Genomic DNA, 20,774 nt, shown 5'->3' on the forward strand with positions numbered 1-20,774 from the left:
CTCCATGGATGTTGCCTGACCTGCTGAGTTTTTCCAGCATTTTCTGTTGTTATTTTACTGAATAACGAGCCTGACATTCGGTCTATTAACAAAGATCTTTGTTCTTGAGATGTGGGCGTCGCTAGCAAGTCTGGCATTTATTGCCCATCCCTAGTTTCCCTGAGAAGGTGATGATGGGCCTTCACTGCACCACTGTAGCGAGGACTTGCTTGTAGGGATGTTAAACATTGTAAATAGACATTTGCATTTAGATTTTTACATTGTGTTAAATTTTCAGAGTCTCTGGTCATCGGAAGCACAGATTGGAGAATTGGGAACGCGACTGGCCGAGCTCCTGACCTTCGGGTCAATCAAATGTTTAAAAGATAACAGGAAGAACCTGCATTTCTATAGCGCCTTTCACGTCCTCAGGACGAGCCAAAGTGCTTTACAGCCAACGAATTGCTTCCAAATTCAGGGGCACCGAACTCTGGCTCAACTCTCTAATCCGTGCTCCCATCAAGTGAGACTCGCTAAAAACTCCCCCACAGCGGGTTAGTCATGTCTCTTACTGTAATTTAACGGCAACATCGCATATCCCCTGCCAGGGAAGTAGGAACCTTTCTCCACGTTCTGATAACACTGCTTGGTTTTTATATTCTGAATGACGTCCTCAATTCCAGCAGATCCTTGATTCATCCAGCTCCACCTGCGCATGCACCCATCCAACCGAGGATTCATCTAGAGAGAGAGTTTTAGTGCAGAGCTTCAGTATTTACTGAAGTTAAAAAAGAGAGAAAGATGTGTGCTCTCTTACACAATGGGTGCAGTTCGGGATGTGATCTGATTAAGGTTCAGTGTTGAGCCCAATTTGATCTTATCTTAGCCTAAGCAAATCACACATCCACAAGCATTCCTTAAAATGCTTTGAACCCATCAGACCTGACTGTCTTACTGCTGATCCCGATCAAATACTTTGAAGCATTTTATTTTCTTGCGCAAGATCAGTAACAGTTCCAATATTTCCCAACAAGCCCCTCCCCGTCCTGCCCTGACCCCCATCTGGGGACAGGCAAGTCACTGGATTTTATCCCGAGATTAATTCACACAGATGCTGAGGTTCTTGTTCAAAGGCCTGCCCCAGGAGGTTTCAATCAAGAAGACCCTTTGGCCGAGCGGGTGCACTGTTCGGGTGCCCTTGTCTTTATTTTGAGATCAATCAGCATCTCAAAACATTTCACAACTTTTATTTGTTCTTGGGATGTGGGCGACACTGGCAAGGCAATCCCTACCGCCCATCACTAGTTGCCTGAATGCATTGAGCCAAACGCAGAGCGTGGGACTGGAGTCAGGTGTAGACCAGACCGGGTACGGACGGCAGGTTTCCTTCCCTGAAGGACACTGGTGACCTGGTTGGGTTTCTACAACAGTCCGGCAGCTTCATGGTCACTGCTCTGGTGCAAGCCCAGAAATTATCAAATTTACTGAATTGAATTCCACAACTTGCCATGTTGGGAATGGGACTTGGACTCATAACCTCGGAGTTTCTTATCCAATACCAGAACCACTAATACAAAAGCAAAATACTGCTGATGCTGGAAATCTGAAATAAAAACAGAAATTGCTGGAAATACTCAGCAGGTCAGGCAGCCTCTGTGGAGAGAGAAACAGAGTTAACATTTCAGGTCGATGACCCTTCGTCAGACTGAAACTCTGTTTCTCTCTCCACAGATGCTGCCTGACCTGTTGAGTATTTCCATCATTTTCTGTTGTTATTTCAGAACCTCTAGGTAGCCGTATCCAGGAAAATGACAGATTTCTTAAAGGGCTGAACTGAGCATTTAAAAACTGAGACTAGTGCAATTCAGTGGAATAAATTCAGATAAACTTGATTCATTAAAACTGCCAAAGTAAATCAGCCATTAAAAACAGAAAATGCTGGAAATACATCACGGATGTTGCCTGGCCTGCTGAATATTTCCAGCATTTTCTGTTGTTATTTCAGATTTCCAGCATCCGCAGTATTTTGCTATTAAATCAGCCATTACCTGTTTTGTGCCACTAGATATCCCAAATATATTTTATAAATGCACCCTCAACCGGCCAAATTACATTAAAGACAGATTTACATTTATCAGGTCTGTGGGAAATCTGTTAGAACCCTTCACACAAATTACTTGTTTGCAAGATCCCAGAACCAGTGATGAGATGAATGTTGGTTGAGGGAGGAATATTGGCCGAGACACCAGAACTCTCGCTCTTTTACATTCACCTCAACAGGCAGACATCTGAAAGACGGCACCTCCGACAGTGCAGCTCTCCCTCAGTACTGCGCTGGAGTGTCAGGCTCAGATTATGTGCCTTAGTCCCAGAGTGGAGGCTTGAACCCATGACCTTCTGACTCAATAACGAGTGATACTGACTGAGCCACAGGGAAACTATTGTGTTGGTAAAGTCAATGGGAGCACCAATCACTATGTTAAAGGGGCAAATCCCCAAGACAATGAGCAGTGGGAGTGTAGATTGGAGAATCGTGACTACAGTACTGTCGCCATATCTCCAATCTCTGCTGGAGCTGCCTTGCAAAACAAACCCTCGAGTCTTCAAAGTCTTTGATAGGAAAAACATGAAGAAAAATATTAAACAGTTCTCATGCTACCGTTTGCAAAGGCGGAACGTGTTGGTTCCTGTACCTCTTGCATCATTCACAGTTTGTGTGAAACTGTGGCTCACGAAATTCGTATGGCCAGACTTTTATTTTGAAATCTCTCTTAACTGCCTGTATGACAGAATAATTAGTCGGTTAATTGGAATCTGACCATCTCTCCCCCACACTGAGCAGGGTCAGTGTTCAGGGAATTATTTTGAATAAAGTAGTGGCATTCATTTCTAGTTACACCGCACTTGGAGCACTGTGCACAGTCCTGGTCTCCATATACCTTGGTTAGACCACACTTGGAGCACTGTGCACAGTCCTGGTCTCCGTATACCTCGGTTAGACCACACTTGGAGCACTGTGCACAGTCCTGGTCTCCGTATACCTTGGTTAGACCACACTTGGAGCACTGTGCACAGTTCTGGTCTCCATATACCTTGGTTAGACCACACTTGGAGCACTGTGCACAGTTCTGGTCTCCGTATACCTTGGTTAGACCACACTTGGAGCACTGTGCACAGTCCTGGTCTCCATATACCTTGGTTAGACCACACTTGGAGCACTGTGCACAGTTCTGGTCTCCGTATACCTTGGTTAGACCACACTTGGAGCACTGTGCACAGTCCTGGTCTCCATATACCTTGGTTAGACCACACTTGGAGCACTGTGCACAGTCCTGGTCTCCGTATACCTCGGTTAGACCACACTTGGAGCACTGTGCTCAGTCCTGGTCTCCACATTTAAAAAAAGAGGCACTAGAGAAGGTGCAAAATAGATTTCCAAGGATGATACCAGAGCGGAGAGGGTATAACTATCAGGAAAGATTGAACAGGCTGGGGCTCTTTTCTCTAGAAAAGAGAAGGCTGAGGGGGGGCGACCCGATAGAGGTCTTTAAAATTATGAAGGGGGTTCGATAGGGTAGACGTAGAGAAGATGTTTCCACTTGTGGGGGAGACCAGAACTAGGGGCCGTCAATATAAGATAGTCAATAATAAATCCAATAGGGAATTCAGGAGAAACTTCTTTACTCAGAGTGGCGAGATGAAGTAAGGTGGGAGGAGGCTTGTGTGAAACATAAACACTGGCCTGTTTCTGTGCTGTAGATTCTATGACACGATGGGGTTAATTTTAGTGCTCCTGGTACAGGGCTGCCCACAACAGAAGCACATATTGCGAATCTGGGCGTGGAAATCGGAAGGAGGCGCACGCACGAGCTGTCGATGTGCAAGGCAAAAGTTTACCCCGGGGGGAATTCGGGTTGAAAGATCAGCCCGTGCTACTGTTACACCCGAGGGGACGGGAACTGTACGTCAGTGAACTGGGTGCAGGGACCTCCCGATACTCGGCTCTGGTGCCTGGTCTGCTGAACCAGAAATTCGCAAGGTTTAACCCTGTTTGAATTTTATAGCGAGCTGGTTTTTGGAAGAGAATGATCAAGTTCGAATGAGTGAAAGGGGAGGTTTCACAAAGGACCGATTAGCGGGAAGACAAACCGATGAAGCAACATCTTCCAAGTTTCTTCACAATCCCCTTTCCCGCCCTGTAATTTAACCTTTGTTTTGCTCTTCACCAATAGCCCCGCTTAAAAACCGTTTACCAAACTGGTGTGAAATGTTTCAATAAACTTTGATTACAGCTGGAAGGATACGATCCACTTGTCTGGGTAAGCCCGCGATCGATATCTTTATCTCTGTTGTCCCGTTATCCGAGGAGAACAAGCGCCCAGGACTGTTGATTTTGATCACGGCCTCCTGCGCAATCTTCACCACCACACTGCTCTGTGTCTCTTCCACAGAGATCTGAAAGAGACGACATTCTGTGAGGTTCAGCTCTAGACACGACCAGACATGCGATCAGTTACCCAGAACTCACAGGAGGAGAGAAGAATTGTGTGTTGCTGTTAACATGCACCTCACTCCTGTGAACGCACAGGGCGTTCAGTTAGTGGGAAGACCCGTGTAAGAAACAGATAACAGAACCTTCACCCACTCCAAAATCTCCAAACACATATGGAACAATCTGTATTTAACAATAGCCCAGAACAATAATATGAAAAAAATATTAGCATTTATAAATGCGCCTTTCATGACTTCAGGACGTCACAAAGCCCTTTACAGCCGATTAAGTACTTTTTGAAATGCAGTCACTGTTGTAAAGCAGCAGCCAAATTGTGCACAGCAAAATCCCACAAACAGCAATGAGATTAAAAAAAACTGATTATCTGGTAATTTAAGTGATGTTGGTTGAGGGATAAATATTGGCCAGGACACCAGGGAGAACTCCCCTGCTCTTCCTCGGAATAGTGCCGTGGGATCTTTTGGAGCCACCCGAGAGAGCAGTCAGGGTCTGAAAGGGCGGTGGAAGCAGATTCAATAGTAACTTTCAAAAGGAAATTGGGTAAATACTTGAAAAGGAAAAAATTGCAGGTCTATGGGGAAAGAGCAGGGGGAGTGGGACTAATTGGAGAGCTCTTTCAAAGAGCCGGCACAGGCTCGAGGGGCCGAATGGCCTCCTTCTGTACTATAAGATTATTTGATAACTTACCGTGTGCCAGATCCCATCGTTAATCAATGGCCCCCCACTGGTGGTCACCTTGGGGATGCGCTTGTTCTTGAACTGAACTTCGAGCTTTCCGTCTCGGACAGCAAACATGAACCAGGCTGCGTTCTCACTGGTTTCGGCGTAGACTATAACCCCGTCGGAGTCATAGGTCCTAAGGTCAAACTCTGCCGTGAACCTACACAACAACAGAAAAGAATGGCGGTAATTAGCGAGGATCTAAATTATTTGGCACTCGGCAATATTGGAAGAAGAACAAGGGAGCTCTCCCCGGTGTCCTGGGACCAACATTGCTGTTTGTGGGAGCTTGCTGTGCACAAATCGGCTGCCGCGTTTCCCTACATTATAACAGTGACTACGCTTCAAAAGTACTTCATTGCTCTGGGATTTCCTGGAAAGTGAGAGTGCAGCAAGATAAAGGCAACACAAAGACCAATTGTAAACCCTACTATTGAGTTAAACTGTGTTCTCAAATGGTTAAATTCACAGGACACATCGGCTGGATTAGGATTCCGATGGAGTTTCTGAAGCAGCGTGCTTCAGACAATGAAAGTTAGTTTGGATATTTCAGTGATTGCGGACAAGCTTCCAGGTGAGATTATTCTATCTCTTTGAGCTCATCAATGATCGTTGCCAGGATAGACTGATGATATTCCGGGGTCAGAATTAACAAAGAGACAGAATATCCCATGTTGAGAGGCAGTCAGATTTTTAAACAGAAAGGCTCGAGGGCAAGCTTTTGCCAGACTCAAGATGTTAGAATGGAGAACAGTTAAAGTTTGTTCTCTTAAGTCAACCAAGACGACCCACTGATGTTGGGAAGCAAAGCGTCTTCATTGCTTTGTATTATTAAGTAAGGACAAGTTCATAGAATCTTACAGTACAGGAGGCCATTCGGCCCATCGTGCCTGTGCCGGCTCTTTGAAAGAGCTCTCCAATTAGTCCCACTCCCCCCCTGCTCTTTCCCCACAGCCCTGCAAAGTTTTCCTTTTCAAGTATTTATCCAATTCCCTTTTGAAAGTTACAATTGAATCTGCTTCCACCGCCCTTTCAGGCAGCACATTCCAGATCACAACTCGCTGTGTAAAAAAATTCTCCTCAACTCCCCTCTGGTTCTTGTAACATTTGCATATTGAATTATCATTGGCCCGCAGGCATCTGTAAGGAATACCTATTATATTCACATGTGATCACATGCTGAGTTGTCATTGGCCTGCAGGCATCTGTAAGGGGTCCTAACTCCATCTTGTCCCCACTGTGCTGTATGATTGAGAACAGACCTGATGCTTCATAAAAGAGTTTAAACTGTAATACTCCGTTGTCCTGCAATTTATTATTTTTGTACAAAGTGTGCAAAACAAGACATGGTGTCAGAACAGGGATTTGAAATGGACATCATTGGAGCTCCCTTACCTCGAATGAATTGGGAATCTTTGAACTTACATAGAGAATGGAGCAAGTTCAAGCAACATGTGGAGTTAATGTTTTCGGGTCCGTTGAAAAGCAAAGGGGAGGAAGAAAGATGCAGCTACCTACTCGTGTGGATCGGAGACAAAGGGAGAGACATTTTTAACACATGGTCTCTCACCGCGGATGAAGCAAAGGTACTGAAAAGTTATTCTGACCGTTTTGAAGCATATGTGATGCCCAAGGCAAATACGATATTCGCTAGGTACAAGTTTCAGGAGAAAGTACAAGGAGCTAGTGAGTCATTTGAACAGTTCGTGACTGAGTTAAAACTGCTGGTAAAAGACTGAGTATGCAGATAAAGATGAGATGGTCAGAGACCGCATCGTGTTTGGAATACATTCAGCTAAAGTGAGAGAGAAACTTTTGAATGTTGGGTCCGGGCTAACGCTGGACAAAGCTATGGATGTAGCTAGATCGCACGAGATAGCCCAAGCACAGTTGAAAACCATAACCGGCGCCACGAGCAGCTCGAGTGAACAGACAGTGCACGCAGTTAATAGACACACACCAAAGAACACCGCCCAGAGAGCGTGTTTCAAAACAGAAAGAACAGAGAGAGTTCTAAAAATGGGCGACAGACATAAAATGCTTCAAAAACTGTGGATATTGTGGAAACAACTGGCATGGAGAAAAGGAATACTGCCCTGCCAAAGGAAGGCAATGTGCTAAATGTGGTAAACGGAACCACTTTGCTAAAGTTTGCAAGACTGTTTTCGGAAGAGCAATACACACAGTGAGTGAAAGCCAAATGCCAGATAGAGAGCCAAATGCAGAGGAACTGTTTATTGATTCTGTGTCACAGAAAAAACAGATTTCAGAGGCTGAGCAAGCCTTTGCCGATATTGAGATAGGAAAACAGGGCACAGAGCTTAAGTTTAAACTAGACACTGGAGCTCAAGTTAATGTAATTCCTCTGAGTGAGTATCACAGCTTGAAGGATGAGTGTGAGCTACAGCCCACCTCACGCAGACTGACCAGCTATGGGGGCGAGCAGCTCATTGTAAAAGGCACATGCGTGATGAAATGCAAGTACAAAGAAAGCGACATGATGTTGGAGTTTTACATTGTTGACACTCGTGCACCTCCAGTGCTAGATCTAAAGGCATGTTTAGACATGAACCTCGTCAAGCTAGTGCTATCGTTGACAGCACCAGTTGAGAAGCAGACAGTCATGGAGGGGTTTGCTGACGTTTTCAAAGGAATCGGACTATTCCCAGGTGAATGCACTATTCACCTTGACCCAGCAGCAACCCCTGTGGTTTGCCCACAGAGAAGGATACCCCTTGCTCTACATAGTCGCCTGAAGGAGGAGCTGCAGAGCATGGAGAATACAGGAATCATCGTCCGGGAAACAGAACCGATGAGTGGGTAAACGCGTTAGTAGCGGTTGAGAAACCACGTACAGGCAAGCTCAGAGTCTGTCTCGACCCCAGAGATTTGAACAAGGCTATCAAATGCCCTCACTACCCTCTACAAACGCTAGATGACATCACACCCAAGCTAGTGGGAGCACGTTACTTCAGTGTAATGGACGCACGATCAGGATACTGGACTATCAAGCTCACGGAAGAGTCATCTAAGCTAACAACGTTCAACACACCATTTGGACGCTACCGATTTCTGCGTTTACCATTTGGTCTTATCTCAGCTCAGGATGAATTCCAGCAGAAGATCGACGAAACCTATGAAGTCGCAATCATAGACGATATCCTCATCTATGGCAGGAATAGAGAGGAACATGACAGGAACCTCCGTGCGATGCTACAAAGATCACGGGAGAAAGGTATCCGGCTCAACCCCAAGAAAAGCATAATCGGATCCACCGAGATCAGTTATTTCGGGCATCGCCTCTCAACTGATGGCATTAAGCCGGATCCAGAGAAAATCTCCGCCATCAAGAAGATGGAGCCGCCGAAGAACCGCGCAGAGCTAGAGACAGTACTAGGCATGGTTAACTACTTAGCCAAGTTTGCCCCGAGCCTCTCCGAAATCAACGCACCCATGCGTCAGTTGCTCAAACAATCCAATGAGTTCCTGTGGGACAAACAACATGACACAGCATTTCAGAAAATGAAAGACCTAATCACCAGAGAACCAGGACCAGTTCTTGCCTACTTCGACCCCAACAAAGAGCTCAGACTACAAGTGGACACGTCAAAGTACGGACTAGGCGCAGTATTACTGCAAGAAGGAAAGCCCATCGGCTATGCTTCCAGATCTCTCACAGACAGTGAAATCAACTATGCTCAAATTGAGAAAGAGCTATATGCAATTCTGTTTGGATGCAAGCATTTCCACCAGTACGTCTATGGCCGACAAGTCATTGTGGAATCCGACCACAAGCCCCTCGAGTCAATCATGAAGAAACCACTAGCCGCAGCCCCACCAAGGCTACAGAGAGTGATCCTTCAGCTACAGAAGTACGACTTCACAATCATTCACCGTCCAGGCAAAGACATTCCTGTCGCAGATACGCTATCCAGAAAGTCTCTTAGCTACCAGGACAGCAGCCTCAGTGAAGGCATGGATGTGCAGGTGCACATGGTGTACAACAGCTTACCTGTGAGTGACTCAAAACTGAAGGAGATCCATGCAGGAACAGAGAAAGATGCACAACTCACTCTGCTGAGCAAAGTCATACATGAAGGATGGCCTGAGGAAAGGAGGAAATGCCCTCAGAGCATATCTGAATTCTGGAACCACAGAGACGAACTGTCACAAATCAACAGAATCGTCGGAAAATGTTCCATTTGTCTAGAACGCTGCCCATCAAATGTCAAAGAGCCCATGATACCTCACCGTATCCCAGACAGGCCCTGGCAGGTCGCGGCAACGGATCTGTTCACATGGAACAACGAGGACTACATAGTGACTGTTGATTACTACAGCAGATTTTTTGAACTGGACAAGCTTCACAGCACCACATCTGCAACTGTGACCCACAAGCTAAAGGCAGCCTTTGCCAAGCATGGCATGGTAGAGACTTTAGTCTCAGACAATGGCCCCCAATACAAATCAAAAGAGTTCAAGTCGTTTGCCAAGGCATGGGATCTCACACGTCACATCAAGCCCACATTACCCTCAAAGTAATGGCCTTGCTGAAAAAACTGTCCAGATTGCAAAAACACTCATGGACAAAGCCAAAGCAGACAAAAGAGACCCCTACATCAGTCTCCTTGAGTACCGCAACACTCCGGTTGACAACTTCAAGTCACCAGCACAGCTGTTGATGAGCCGCAGACTTCGCTCAATCCTTCCAAGCGCCAACCAGCAGCTGCAGCCAGAGGTCATCAGCTGCAAGCAAGTGCATGCAAAACGTGTACAGAGACAGCAACACCAAAAGAGATACTATGACAGGTCAGCTACCAAGGAACAACACCGTCATTCCGATGAGAGGATCAGTTCAACAGAGTGTGATGAACAGAGCAATACACAAAACACATCATACTTACCTGAACCTAAACCTGAACCTGATTTGTTGACCGATTCAGGAGCATGCTCAGTTCCATACCACACAAGGTCAGGACGAGAGGTCAAGCCTAGAGTTATACTTGACTTGTGAACTGTCAAAGGGTGTAGGCGGATCGCTGCCCCCAAAAAAACTGTACATCGTTATTGAAACGTCGAGATGTTTTCAGTTCTAGTTAAATGCTGAGTTTACTTATATGTTTATGCTACCGAGAACATTATGTAGAAGAAAGGTTTAAAACTAATGCATAACATTTTTCTTTTAAAAGGGGATGTAACATTTGCATATTGAATTATCATTGGCCCACAGGCATCTGTAAGGAATACCTATTATATTCACGTGATCACATGCTGAGTTGTCATTGGCCTGCAGGCATCTGTAAGGGGTCCTAACTCCATCTTGTCCCCACTGTGCTGTATGATTGAGATCACAGACCTGATGCTTCATAAAAGAGTTTAAACTGTAATACTCCGTTGTCCTGCAATTTATTATTTTTGTACAAAGTGTGCAAAACAAGACAGTTCTTTTGCCAATTACCTTCAATCAGTACGATAGCAAAATACTGCGGATGTTGGAAATCCGAAATAACAACAGAAAATGCTGGAAAAACTCAGCAGGTCAGGCAACATCCGTGGACAGAAATTTGAGTTGACGTTTCGGGTCGAACCCTTCTTCAAAACTGGAAAGAAAAGATAGATCGGAGGCAGGGCTGCGATCGGACAAAAGAATAAAAGAAACAAAAGTGCTTCGGATCCACCCAGGATTACAAATATCTCCAAGATATTCATCGTTCCTCGAACTACTGCTCTCGCCGCATCTTGAGATCCACGCACAACGCCATGCGCCGCCACATGAACAACCTCGACCTCTCTCTTCAGCAGCACCGACGCACTCTATCTCAAAGCTGTCCGGGTCCACAGTTCCATTTCATCCTTCGACTCATCCGACGCTTCAACAAAAAACTTTTCTTCTTCCTTTCCGATGTCAAGGATCGCAAGCTTCATCAACTCTTGGACACCAACGCCCCTCCGGAACCTTCTTCCCCTTCACTTTCCTCTGACCCCCCTTCTCCCAATCATACCCCCTGCCGCGTCTTCACTATCCCCTCTGACCTTCCACTCTCTGACCCTGAACGATCAGTCCTCAGCAAAGGCCTGAGCTTCATCCCCTTACGCCCCCACCTCAATGAATTTCGAGCTCGGCACGATGTTGAGCTCTTTTTCCGCCGCCTTCGTCTCCGTGCCCACTTCTCTGGCCAGGAGTCTTCCCCCCGCACAACTGACCCTTTCTCCCGCTTGCAGAATTCCCGTTCTACCTGGACCCCTCCCCCTGGCCTCTTACCCTCTCTAGATCTTTTCATCGCTAACTGCCGCCGTGACATCGGCCGTCTCCATTTCTCTGCTCCCCTCACTCACTCCAACCTACCTCCCTCTGAACTTGCAGCACTCCATTCTCTTAGATCCAACCCTGACATTGTCATTAAACCCGCTTACAAGGGTGGTGCTGTTGTTGTTTGGCGCACTGACCTCTACCTAGCGGAAGCTGAACGCCAACTCTCCGACACCTCCTCCTACCTCCCCCTGGACCATGACCCCACTACCGAACATCAAACCACCGTTTCCAAGACTGTCACTGACCTCATCTCCTCTGGAGATCTTCCCCCCCGCTGCCACCACCCTCATAGTTCCCCAACCCCGCACAGCCCGCTTCTACCTCCTTCCCAAGATCCACAAACAGGACTGCCCTGGTAGACCCATCGTTTCAGCCTGTTCTTGCCCCACGGAACTTATCTCTTCCTATCTTGACTCTATCTTTTCTCCCCTTGTCCAGTCTCTTCCCACCTACATCCGCGACTCTTCGGACGCCCTCCGCCACTTTAACAGTTCCCAGTTTCCTGGCCCCAACCGCTTCCTTTTCACCATGGACGTACAATCCCTCTACACCTCCATCCCCCACCCGGATGGCCTGAGGGTGCTCCGCTTCTTCCTTGAACAGAGGCCCGACCAGTCCCCATCCACCACCACCCTCCTCCGCCTGGCTGAACTTGTTCTCACATTGAACAACTTCTCTTTTAACTCCACTCATTTCCTCCAAATCAAAGGTGTTGCCATGGGTACCCGCATGGGTCCGAGCTATGCCTGCCTTTTCGTGGGCTATGTGGAACAATCTTTGTTCCAGTCCTACTCGGTGTAGTGTATGTAACGTTCCACCTTTAAGAGAATTATTTTAAGGGTTGCACTACTTTATCTTGGCTACTGTATACTGTAATACCGGTGGTGACCACACCGGTATATAAGTGCTGTGTAAGGATTTATTGGGCAGATTCGCCCTGACCTTCGAATAGTAAAGTCCTGTTAAAGTTACTCTTGTAGTCTGTGTATTAATTCGCCATACAACACACAGACTTTACAGTGGCGACGAGTTCGATCTTACCCTGCGGCAGCGATACATCCGAAGCAGTTAACGAGCGTCGAGAAGAGGCATCCGCCCTCGGCGTTCTGCTGAGAGAAGACTCGAGTCTGCAGAGCAAGGAAGAAGGAAGAATTCAGACACAAAGCCTTCCATCAGCAACAGGCAGTGATCGTCCCTTCTGTCACGGTGGTGAGTGAGCCGATCAGCCACGAGAAGCAAGTCGGCCACGTTGACTGTGAGTAGGGGGGAAATAAAAAGAAACGGAGGGTAAGGGCGGTGAACTCGACCACGGTCGGGGGAAAGGAGCCGGACAGAAGTCGGGGCCAGAGACGCTGAGACTGGGGCAGCGTAGGGCACGGAAGCCGCGGTACAAGCAGGAACGCAGCTGGTGTGAGAGACCGGGCTACAAGCGGGAACGCAGCCGGTGAGAGAGACCGGGCTACAAGCGGGCTGGGAGATGCAACAGCGTCGGGAGACAGCTCGACCGCGACCGGCGAAAAAGGCCGGGCAGCTACCGAGGCCACGAGGCGCTGCGACCGGGATCGTAAGGCGCGGGAAGAAATAAATAAATAAAACCGCGGAGAACTCAGCCGCAGCCGGGGGAGGAAAGAACCAGACTGCGAGAGGGCTGGGGAGGCGCGATTGAAAGCCGCTGAGGGAGAGACAGAGCCGAGCGAGCGGGAGAGCTTCAGAATAAACTGAAGCCGGTGCGCAGGCTGCGAAACCCGAAAGCCAGCGGTCGTTGCCCGAGGGCAAAGCTTACCCCCCGCCAGAGGAAGACAAGCGCGGGAAACCGCCATCCTCGGAGGCGGGGAAGAAGATAAGCGCGGGAAACCGCCATTTTTGAAAAAAAAAAGTTAAAAAGTAAAGAAAAATTTCGTTGTTGTTCTCAGAAAGATTGTGAAGATGCCTAAGCGTGGTAACATCAACGATTTCGATTCCGATGTGGAAGATTGGGCCACGTATGTAGAACGCATTGAGATATATTGTAAGGTCAATAAGATAGCAAATTATGATAAAGCTCTAACCTTACTAAACTCAATGGGTGCGAAGACATACGGGCTATTGAAGCATCTTCTATCACCAGCTAAACCGGCGGATCAGTCTTTCGCTAATATTGTTGCTGTCCTGAAGGATCATTTGAACCCCACACCGCTGATGTTAGCGGAACGATCTAAATTTTATGTGAGAACGCAACTAAAAGAGGAAAGCAACGCGGAGTACTTGGTTGAACTGCGTAGGCTAGCAAAATACTGTCAGTTTGGGGAAAATCTGACAGAGGCACTGAGAGACAAGTTCGTGTGTGGGATGTCGAAGGAAGAAACACAAAAGCGACTGCTCGAAGAGAACGATCTTACACTTGATAAGGCTGTCCTTATTGCAGCATCGCACGAAGCCGCAGCGAGGGGCACGGCGGAAATGCAGCTGAAGACAGCGGTACTCAGCGTGGATCAAATGACTTCGGGTACAACGAAATGTTATCGTTGAGGGAAGACAACACACGACCAGAACCAATGCTGGTTTAAAAACCAGGAATGTAGAAAATGTGGCAAGCTTGGTCACATAGCTAAAGTATGCCGGTCAGGAAAGAAGACCAGCAACAATAAGTCACCGCAGAAGAAGTACAGAAAGGTACATAAGGTGACTGTGAAGAGTTCAGATGAACAGAATTCGGATTCAGACTCCAACAGCAAGGAACTGGGTAGTCTGAGGATTCACAATGTGAGTAAGGAAACTGACCGACAAACTATCTGGGTCACACTACAGATTGCAAAAGTCCAAGTGAAGATGGAAGTGGACACCGGATCGGCGTTGACGGTCATGAATAAGCAAGATTACAAAAAGTTATTCAAACATATTCCCCTACGGGATACGGAGATAGTATTGCAGACATACACGGGGCATAAAGTATACCCCGTCGGAAAGATAAAAGTCAAGGTGAGACACAAGGGCAAAGAACACCAAGGAATGGACATATATGTACTACCCGAGGGAGGTCCACCACTTCTGGGGCGGGAGTGGATCAGGAAAATAAAGATAGACTGGCACTCCCTAAACACAATGACGGTAGATTCCGGAAAGAAAGATGTCAAACCTGAACGATTGTCCAGAATATTGGACGAGGCTAAAGAGGTATTCCAGCAGGGACTGGGAATACCGAGAGGAATTAAGGCAAAAATCAAGATTGCAGAACATGCAAGCCCAAAATTTTTCAAAGCCAGATCGGTACCTTACGCGATACGACCTGCTGTGGAGGCAGAACTGGAAGAGCTTGAATGTTCAGGGGTACTGTCTAAGGTGGACTGGAGTGAGTGGGCCATGCCCATTGTTCCCGTCATGAAGCCTTCGTCGAGTAACAAGCCAGGGGGACCGGGAAAGGTCCGCATCTGCGGAGACTTCAAGATCACAGTTAATCCGGTGCTTCACACGGTACAATACCCGCTTCCGCGGATTGAGGATATCTTTGCTTCATTGTCTGGCGGGAAACACTTCACCAAGATAGACCTGGCGCAAGCATACTTACGGATGGAAGTCGAGGAAGAGTCGCGCCAGTATCTCACAATCAACACGCACAGAGGCTTGTATCGATATAATAGACTGGTTTTTGGAGTGGCTTCGGCTCCAGCAATTTGGCAGAGGGCCATGGAGCAGGTCTTACAGGGTATTCCAAGCACTCAGTGTTACTTGGACGATATCCTGATTACGGGAGAGGACGAGGAGGAACACCTCACAAATTTGAAACTGGTGCTCACCAGGTTGAAGGAATATGGCCTTCGAGCTAACCGCCAGAAATGTGAGTTCTTCCAGAAACGGATCTCGTACTGTGGTCATGTCATTGACCAAGAGGGCCTGCACAAGTCACCTGAAAAGATCGAAGCTGTCGTGAAGGCCCCCGCTCCGGAAAATGTATCACAGTTGAGGTCGTTTCTGGGGTTGATTAACTATTACCATAAGTTTCTGCCAAATCTATCCACGGTGCTGCACCCGCTGAATGCTCTGTTGCGGAAAGAAGTACCATGGAAGTGGAGCGAGGACTGTAAGAAGGCCTTTCGCAAAAGCAAGGCATTGATCACCTCTGAGGAAGTGTTGGCTCACTTCAATCCAACGCTACCTCTTCGTCTAGCTTGTGATGCTTCCCCTTATGGTATTGGAGCAGTACTCTCACACAAGTTGCCAAATGGCTCGGAAAGGCCAGTCGCATTTGCATCCCGATCATTGACCTCCGCTGAGCGCAATTATGCTCAGATAGATAGGGAGGCTCTCAGCCTTGTGTGGGGAGTAAAGAAATTCAATCATTACCTGCAGGGCAAGAAGTTTACATTGCTGACAGACCACCAGCCGTTGGTATCCATATTCAACCCTAACAAGGCCGTTTCCACTATGACAGCGCAAAGGCTACAGAGGTGGTCCGTGTTACTAGGGGCACACCAATATGACATCGAATACAAAAGGTCCAAACAGCATGGAAATGCTGATGGGTTATCGCGCCTACCGTTGCCAGTGGTAGAAGAGGCGACTACAGTGGACCCAGTGGAGATGTTCCACTCAACCATAGTGGAATGTCTACCAGTAACAAATTCTATGATCGAAAAGGAAACAAGAAATGACCCGACTCTCTCACGAGTCTACGATTTAACGGTGGAGGGATGGCCAGCACATGGCGAACCAATGTTGCCAGCATTTTCGCAAAGAAGAGAACAGCTGTCAGTGTGCCGAGGAACCTTGATGTGTGGATCTAGAGTGGTGATTCCACCCAAACTCCAGCATAAAGTGCTAAAGGAGCTTCATGAGGGGCATCTGGGTGGAGTGAAAATGAAGAACCTAGCCAGAGCGTTTGTGTGGTGGCCAGGTATTGATGGAGACATCGAAGAAATGACCAAGAGCTGTCTAGGATGCCAGAAGGTCCAAAACGCCCCACCACAAGCTCCTCTGCATCCATGGGAGTGGCCCTCATCTCCATGGCAAAGGGTACATATCGACTTTGCTGGTCCATTTATGGACTCAATGTTCTTAATCGCGGTGGATGCACACTCCAATTGGCCGGAGGTAATAAAGATGTCCTCCACCACCACGGAAAAAACCATCACAGTATTAAGGACCATATTTGCCAGGAATGGGCTGCCGGAACAGATCTGTTCTGATAACGGACTGCAATTTGTGTCCGAAGAATTCAGGAAGTTCTTAAAAAGCAATGGGGTTAAGCACTACACGTCCGCCCCATACCATCCCACCACCAATGGATTAGCTGAAAGGTTTGTCCAGACCTTCAAGAAGGCCATAAAGGCCATGGGTAATGAAGACATAAATCTACAACATAAGGTAGATAACTTCTTGTTGGCGTACAGGAATGCAACACATGCGGTCACAAACCAAACTCCCGCCATGATGTTTTTCAATAGAAGACTAAGATGCCGGCTGGATTTGATTAAGCCAAACGTCAGAAGGGACGTAGAGAGCCGGCAATTTCAAGGCATGAATGAAAGGCCAACTAGAACCTTCCAGATAGGTCAACAAGTTTTGGCCCGGGACTACCGTACCGAGAAATGGCAGCCTGGAACTATTGGAAAAAGGCTAGGACCGCTGATGTATACCGTGGACATTGGTGAAAGCATAATAAGGCGCCATGTTGACCAGATCATAGAGTCATCCACAAAGGGCCAACCTACTCCACAACTCTATACGCCTAATGTTGAAGCAGAGATACCCAGAGCATCTACCTCCGATCCGGTAATACTGGAATCAGATGAACCTGACACTGTCCTTCAAGCAGAAATCGACCTTGCCAGAAGAACCTACTACACCACCAAGGCGTTATCCGGACAGAGTCAGGAAGCCTCCAGAGAGACTGAATCTGTGAACTGTTTTACATAAAGTTGTATATATGTTATGATGTTATATTAATGGGAATATATATATACTGTTAACCTAAAAAGGGAGGATTGTAGTGTATGTAACGTTCCACCTTTAAGAGAACTATTTTAAGGGTTGCACTACTTTATCTTGGCTACTGTATACTGTAATACCGGTGGTGACCACACCGGTATATAAGTGCTGTGTAAGGATTTATTGGGCAGATTCGCCCTGACCTTCGAATAGTAAAGTCCTGTTAAAGTTACTCTTGTAGTCTGTGTATTAATTCGCCATACAACACACAGACTTTACACTCGGGTCCCCTCCCTCACCTCTTTTTCCGATACATTGATGACTGTATCGGTGCCGTTTCCTGCTCTCGCCCCGAACTTGACAATTTCATTCATTTTTGCCTCCAATTTCCACCCTTCCCTCACCTTCACATGGTCCATCTCTGACTCTTCCCTTCCCTTCCTCGACTTCTCCGTCTCCATCTCTGGGGATAGGTTATCGACCAATATTCACTACAAGCCCACTGACTCCCACAGCTACCTGGACTACACTTCCTCCCACCCAGTTTCCTGTAAGGACTCTATTCCATTCTCCCAGTTTCTCCGTTTCCACCGTATCTGCTCCGACGATGCCACCTTCCACACCAGTGCTTCCGACATGTCTTCCTTTTTCCGCAACCGAGGATTCCCCTCTACCGTGATTGACACAGCCCTCGACCGTGTCAGTTCTATCTCCCGCACTTCTGCCCTCACCCCTGCCCCTCCCTCCCGGAACCACGATAGGGTTCCCCTTGTCCTCACCTTTCACCCCACCAGCCTCCACATTCAACGGATCATCCTCCGGCATTTCCACTACCTACAAAGTGATCCCACCACCAAACGTATCTTCCCCTCCCTCCCCTTTCAGCATTCCGCAGGGACCGCTCCCTCCGAGACACCCTAGTCCACTCCTCTATCGCCCCCAACAGCCCTTCCCCTTCGCCTGGCACCTTCCCGTGCAAGCGCAGGAGATGTAACACCTGCCCCTATACCTCCCCGCTTCCCACTGTCCAGGGCCCCAAACACCCCTTCCAGGTGAAACAGCGATTTACTTGTACTTCTTGCAATCTAGTATACTGTATTCGCTGCTCACGATGCGGTCTCCTCTACATTGGGGAGACCAAACGCAGATTGGGTGACCGCTTTGCGGAACACCTCCGTTCAGTCCGTAAGGGTGACCCCGAGCTTCTGGTCGCCTGTCATTTTAATTAAACGCTCCATTCCCACTCGGACCTCACCGTCCTTGGCCTCTTGTATTGTTCCACGGAAGCTCAACGTAAACTCGAGGAACAGCACCTCATCTTCCGATTAGGCACTCTGCAGCCTTCCGTACTCAATATCGAGTTCAACAATTTCAGATCATAACCTCGGCCCCTATTTCATTTTTTCTTGTAATTTTTGCACTCCTTTCCCCCCCTTTCCTTTTGTTTCACTCTCACACCTGGCAGCTATCCCTTGCCCTGCCAGTACACTTTACACCCAATCTCAGCCTATTACCATCTCGTCTAGCTTCTAACACCTTTTATTGTCTCTTTTTTACTTCTTTTGTTTCTTTTATTCTTTTGTCCGATCGCAGCCCTGCCTCCGATCTATCTTTTCTTTCCAGTTTTGAAGAAGGGTTCGACCCGAAACGTCAACTCAAATTTCTGTCCACGGATGTTGCCTGACCTGCTGAGTTTTTCCAGCATTTTCTGTTGTACCTTCAATCAGTGTCCTCTGGTTACCGACCCTCCTGCCACTGGAAACAGTTTCTCCTTATTTACTCGATCAAAACCCTTTATGATTTTGAACACCTCTATTAAATCTTTCACCTTCTCTGCTCTAAGGGGTGTGGTGCCCAGAATTGGACACAATACTCGGAATCTGATTATAACTCTATGGTCACTCGCTATGAGATAGTAACTTGTATCTGGTCTTGTTTGACCAAGTGTTTTCCAAAACCACCTCTGACGAGACTGGAGAGGCACGTGGGACCCATCAAGTATAGAAACATAGAATATAGGAGCAGGAGTAGGCCATTCGGCCCCTCGAGCCCGCTCCGCCATTTAATGAGATCATGGCTGATCATCCAAATTCAGTACCCTGTCCCTGCTTTCTCCCCATATCCCTTGATCCCTTTAGCCTTAAGAAATATATCCAACTCCTTCTTGAATATATTTAATGAATTGGCCTCAACTGCTTTTTGTGGTAGAGAATTCCACAGGTTCACCACTCTCTGGGTGAAGAAATTCCTCCTCGTTTCTGTCCTAAATGGCTTACCCCTTATCCTTAGACTGTGACCCCTGGTTCTGGACTCCCCCACCATCGGGAACATCCTTCCTGCATCTAGTCTGTCTAGTCCTGTTAGAATTTTAAAAGTTTCAATGAGATCCCCTCTCATTCTTCTAAACTCCAGCGAATATAAGCCCAATCGACCCAATCTCTCCTCATACATCATTCCTGCCATCCCAGGTATCAGTCTGGTGAATCTTCGCTGCACTCCCTCCATGGCAAGAACATCCTTCCTCAGATCAGTATCTGGTGGTTCATTTTAAAAGCAAGCTCACGCGCCTCAGACAGAAAGTGTCATCACATCAATCCCTCACCATCAGCACTGTCAGAGTATCCCACCTTCACAACTCTTTCCTGAGCTTTGCGCCGCATCACGAGGCTAATTAGAGTTCAATTGTGCAGTGCCAGAACCTCACCTGCTGTCTGCAGGAATCTTGAACCGAAGGTAGACCACAGGAATTCCAGCAAAGAGTTCTCCCATGTTCAGAATGTCCGACTTCCTGCTGGTCCGGAGGGCGACACATGTAGGGATTTCCTGGTAGACAGCAAACCGCCCGTTAACGTGTGCAAATATTTAGACATCAAACATATTTCCCTAATACCGTCCCCACCACTCCCACCGGCCTCACTTATCCCGGACAGCCACCGAGAGTGGGCAAATTGTGTTGACCGTTTCCCATCACCACAGGCGTCAATTACAAATGCGCCGCTTAAAACTGCAATAAGCGCATCGACTATTTCGGGAAGTTCAAGCAGCTGTTTAGGGTCACTCCCCGCCCGACCCCCATCCAATGCCTTGCACCCCACAGCACTGGCTTATTGGCCACGATCTTGCTGGCGTGGGGCATCTCGCAGTGTGCCCCGTTAGTTACACTTTCCCCTCACCCTCCAACTCAAATTTTTTTGGCCTGTAACTCGCTGGGAGTGCGAGCTGATAATGGGGTGGCGAGGGTAGCGGGGCATCTGGGACCTCGGTGAACGACGGGACCAACAGTCTGTCTCCTTAACCCATGAGATTAAAGGATTGAGAAAGAAACAGAGGAACGACGGAGAAGGA

General features: G+C 47.6%; 1 protein-coding gene across 1 annotated transcript in view; it reads right to left on the minus strand.

Annotated features, from left to right (window-relative positions):
- Nucleotides 1-20,774, minus strand: part of LOC147111401 (vitamin K-dependent protein S-like) — a 50,355-nt gene that overhangs the window by 12,893 nt on the left and 16,688 nt on the right. Inside the window, exons 8-11 of the mRNA XM_085998363.1 lie at nucleotides 20,134-20,252; nucleotides 5,180-5,372; nucleotides 4,270-4,434; nucleotides 552-720 (exon numbers count right to left, since the gene is read on the minus strand). Of these exons, the coding sequence (XP_085854489.1) occupies nucleotides 552-720; nucleotides 4,270-4,434; nucleotides 5,180-5,372; nucleotides 20,134-20,252 (646 nt within the window). The remainder of the gene's footprint in view (nucleotides 1-551; nucleotides 721-4,269; nucleotides 4,435-5,179; nucleotides 5,373-20,133; nucleotides 20,253-20,774) is intronic.

Source organism: Somniosus microcephalus, chromosome 10 (assembly GCF_052327205.1).
Source record: "Somniosus microcephalus isolate GS21.2 chromosome 10, FLI_Smic_1.0, whole genome shotgun sequence".
Lineage (NCBI taxonomy): Eukaryota > Metazoa > Chordata > Chondrichthyes > Squaliformes > Somniosidae > Somniosus > Somniosus microcephalus.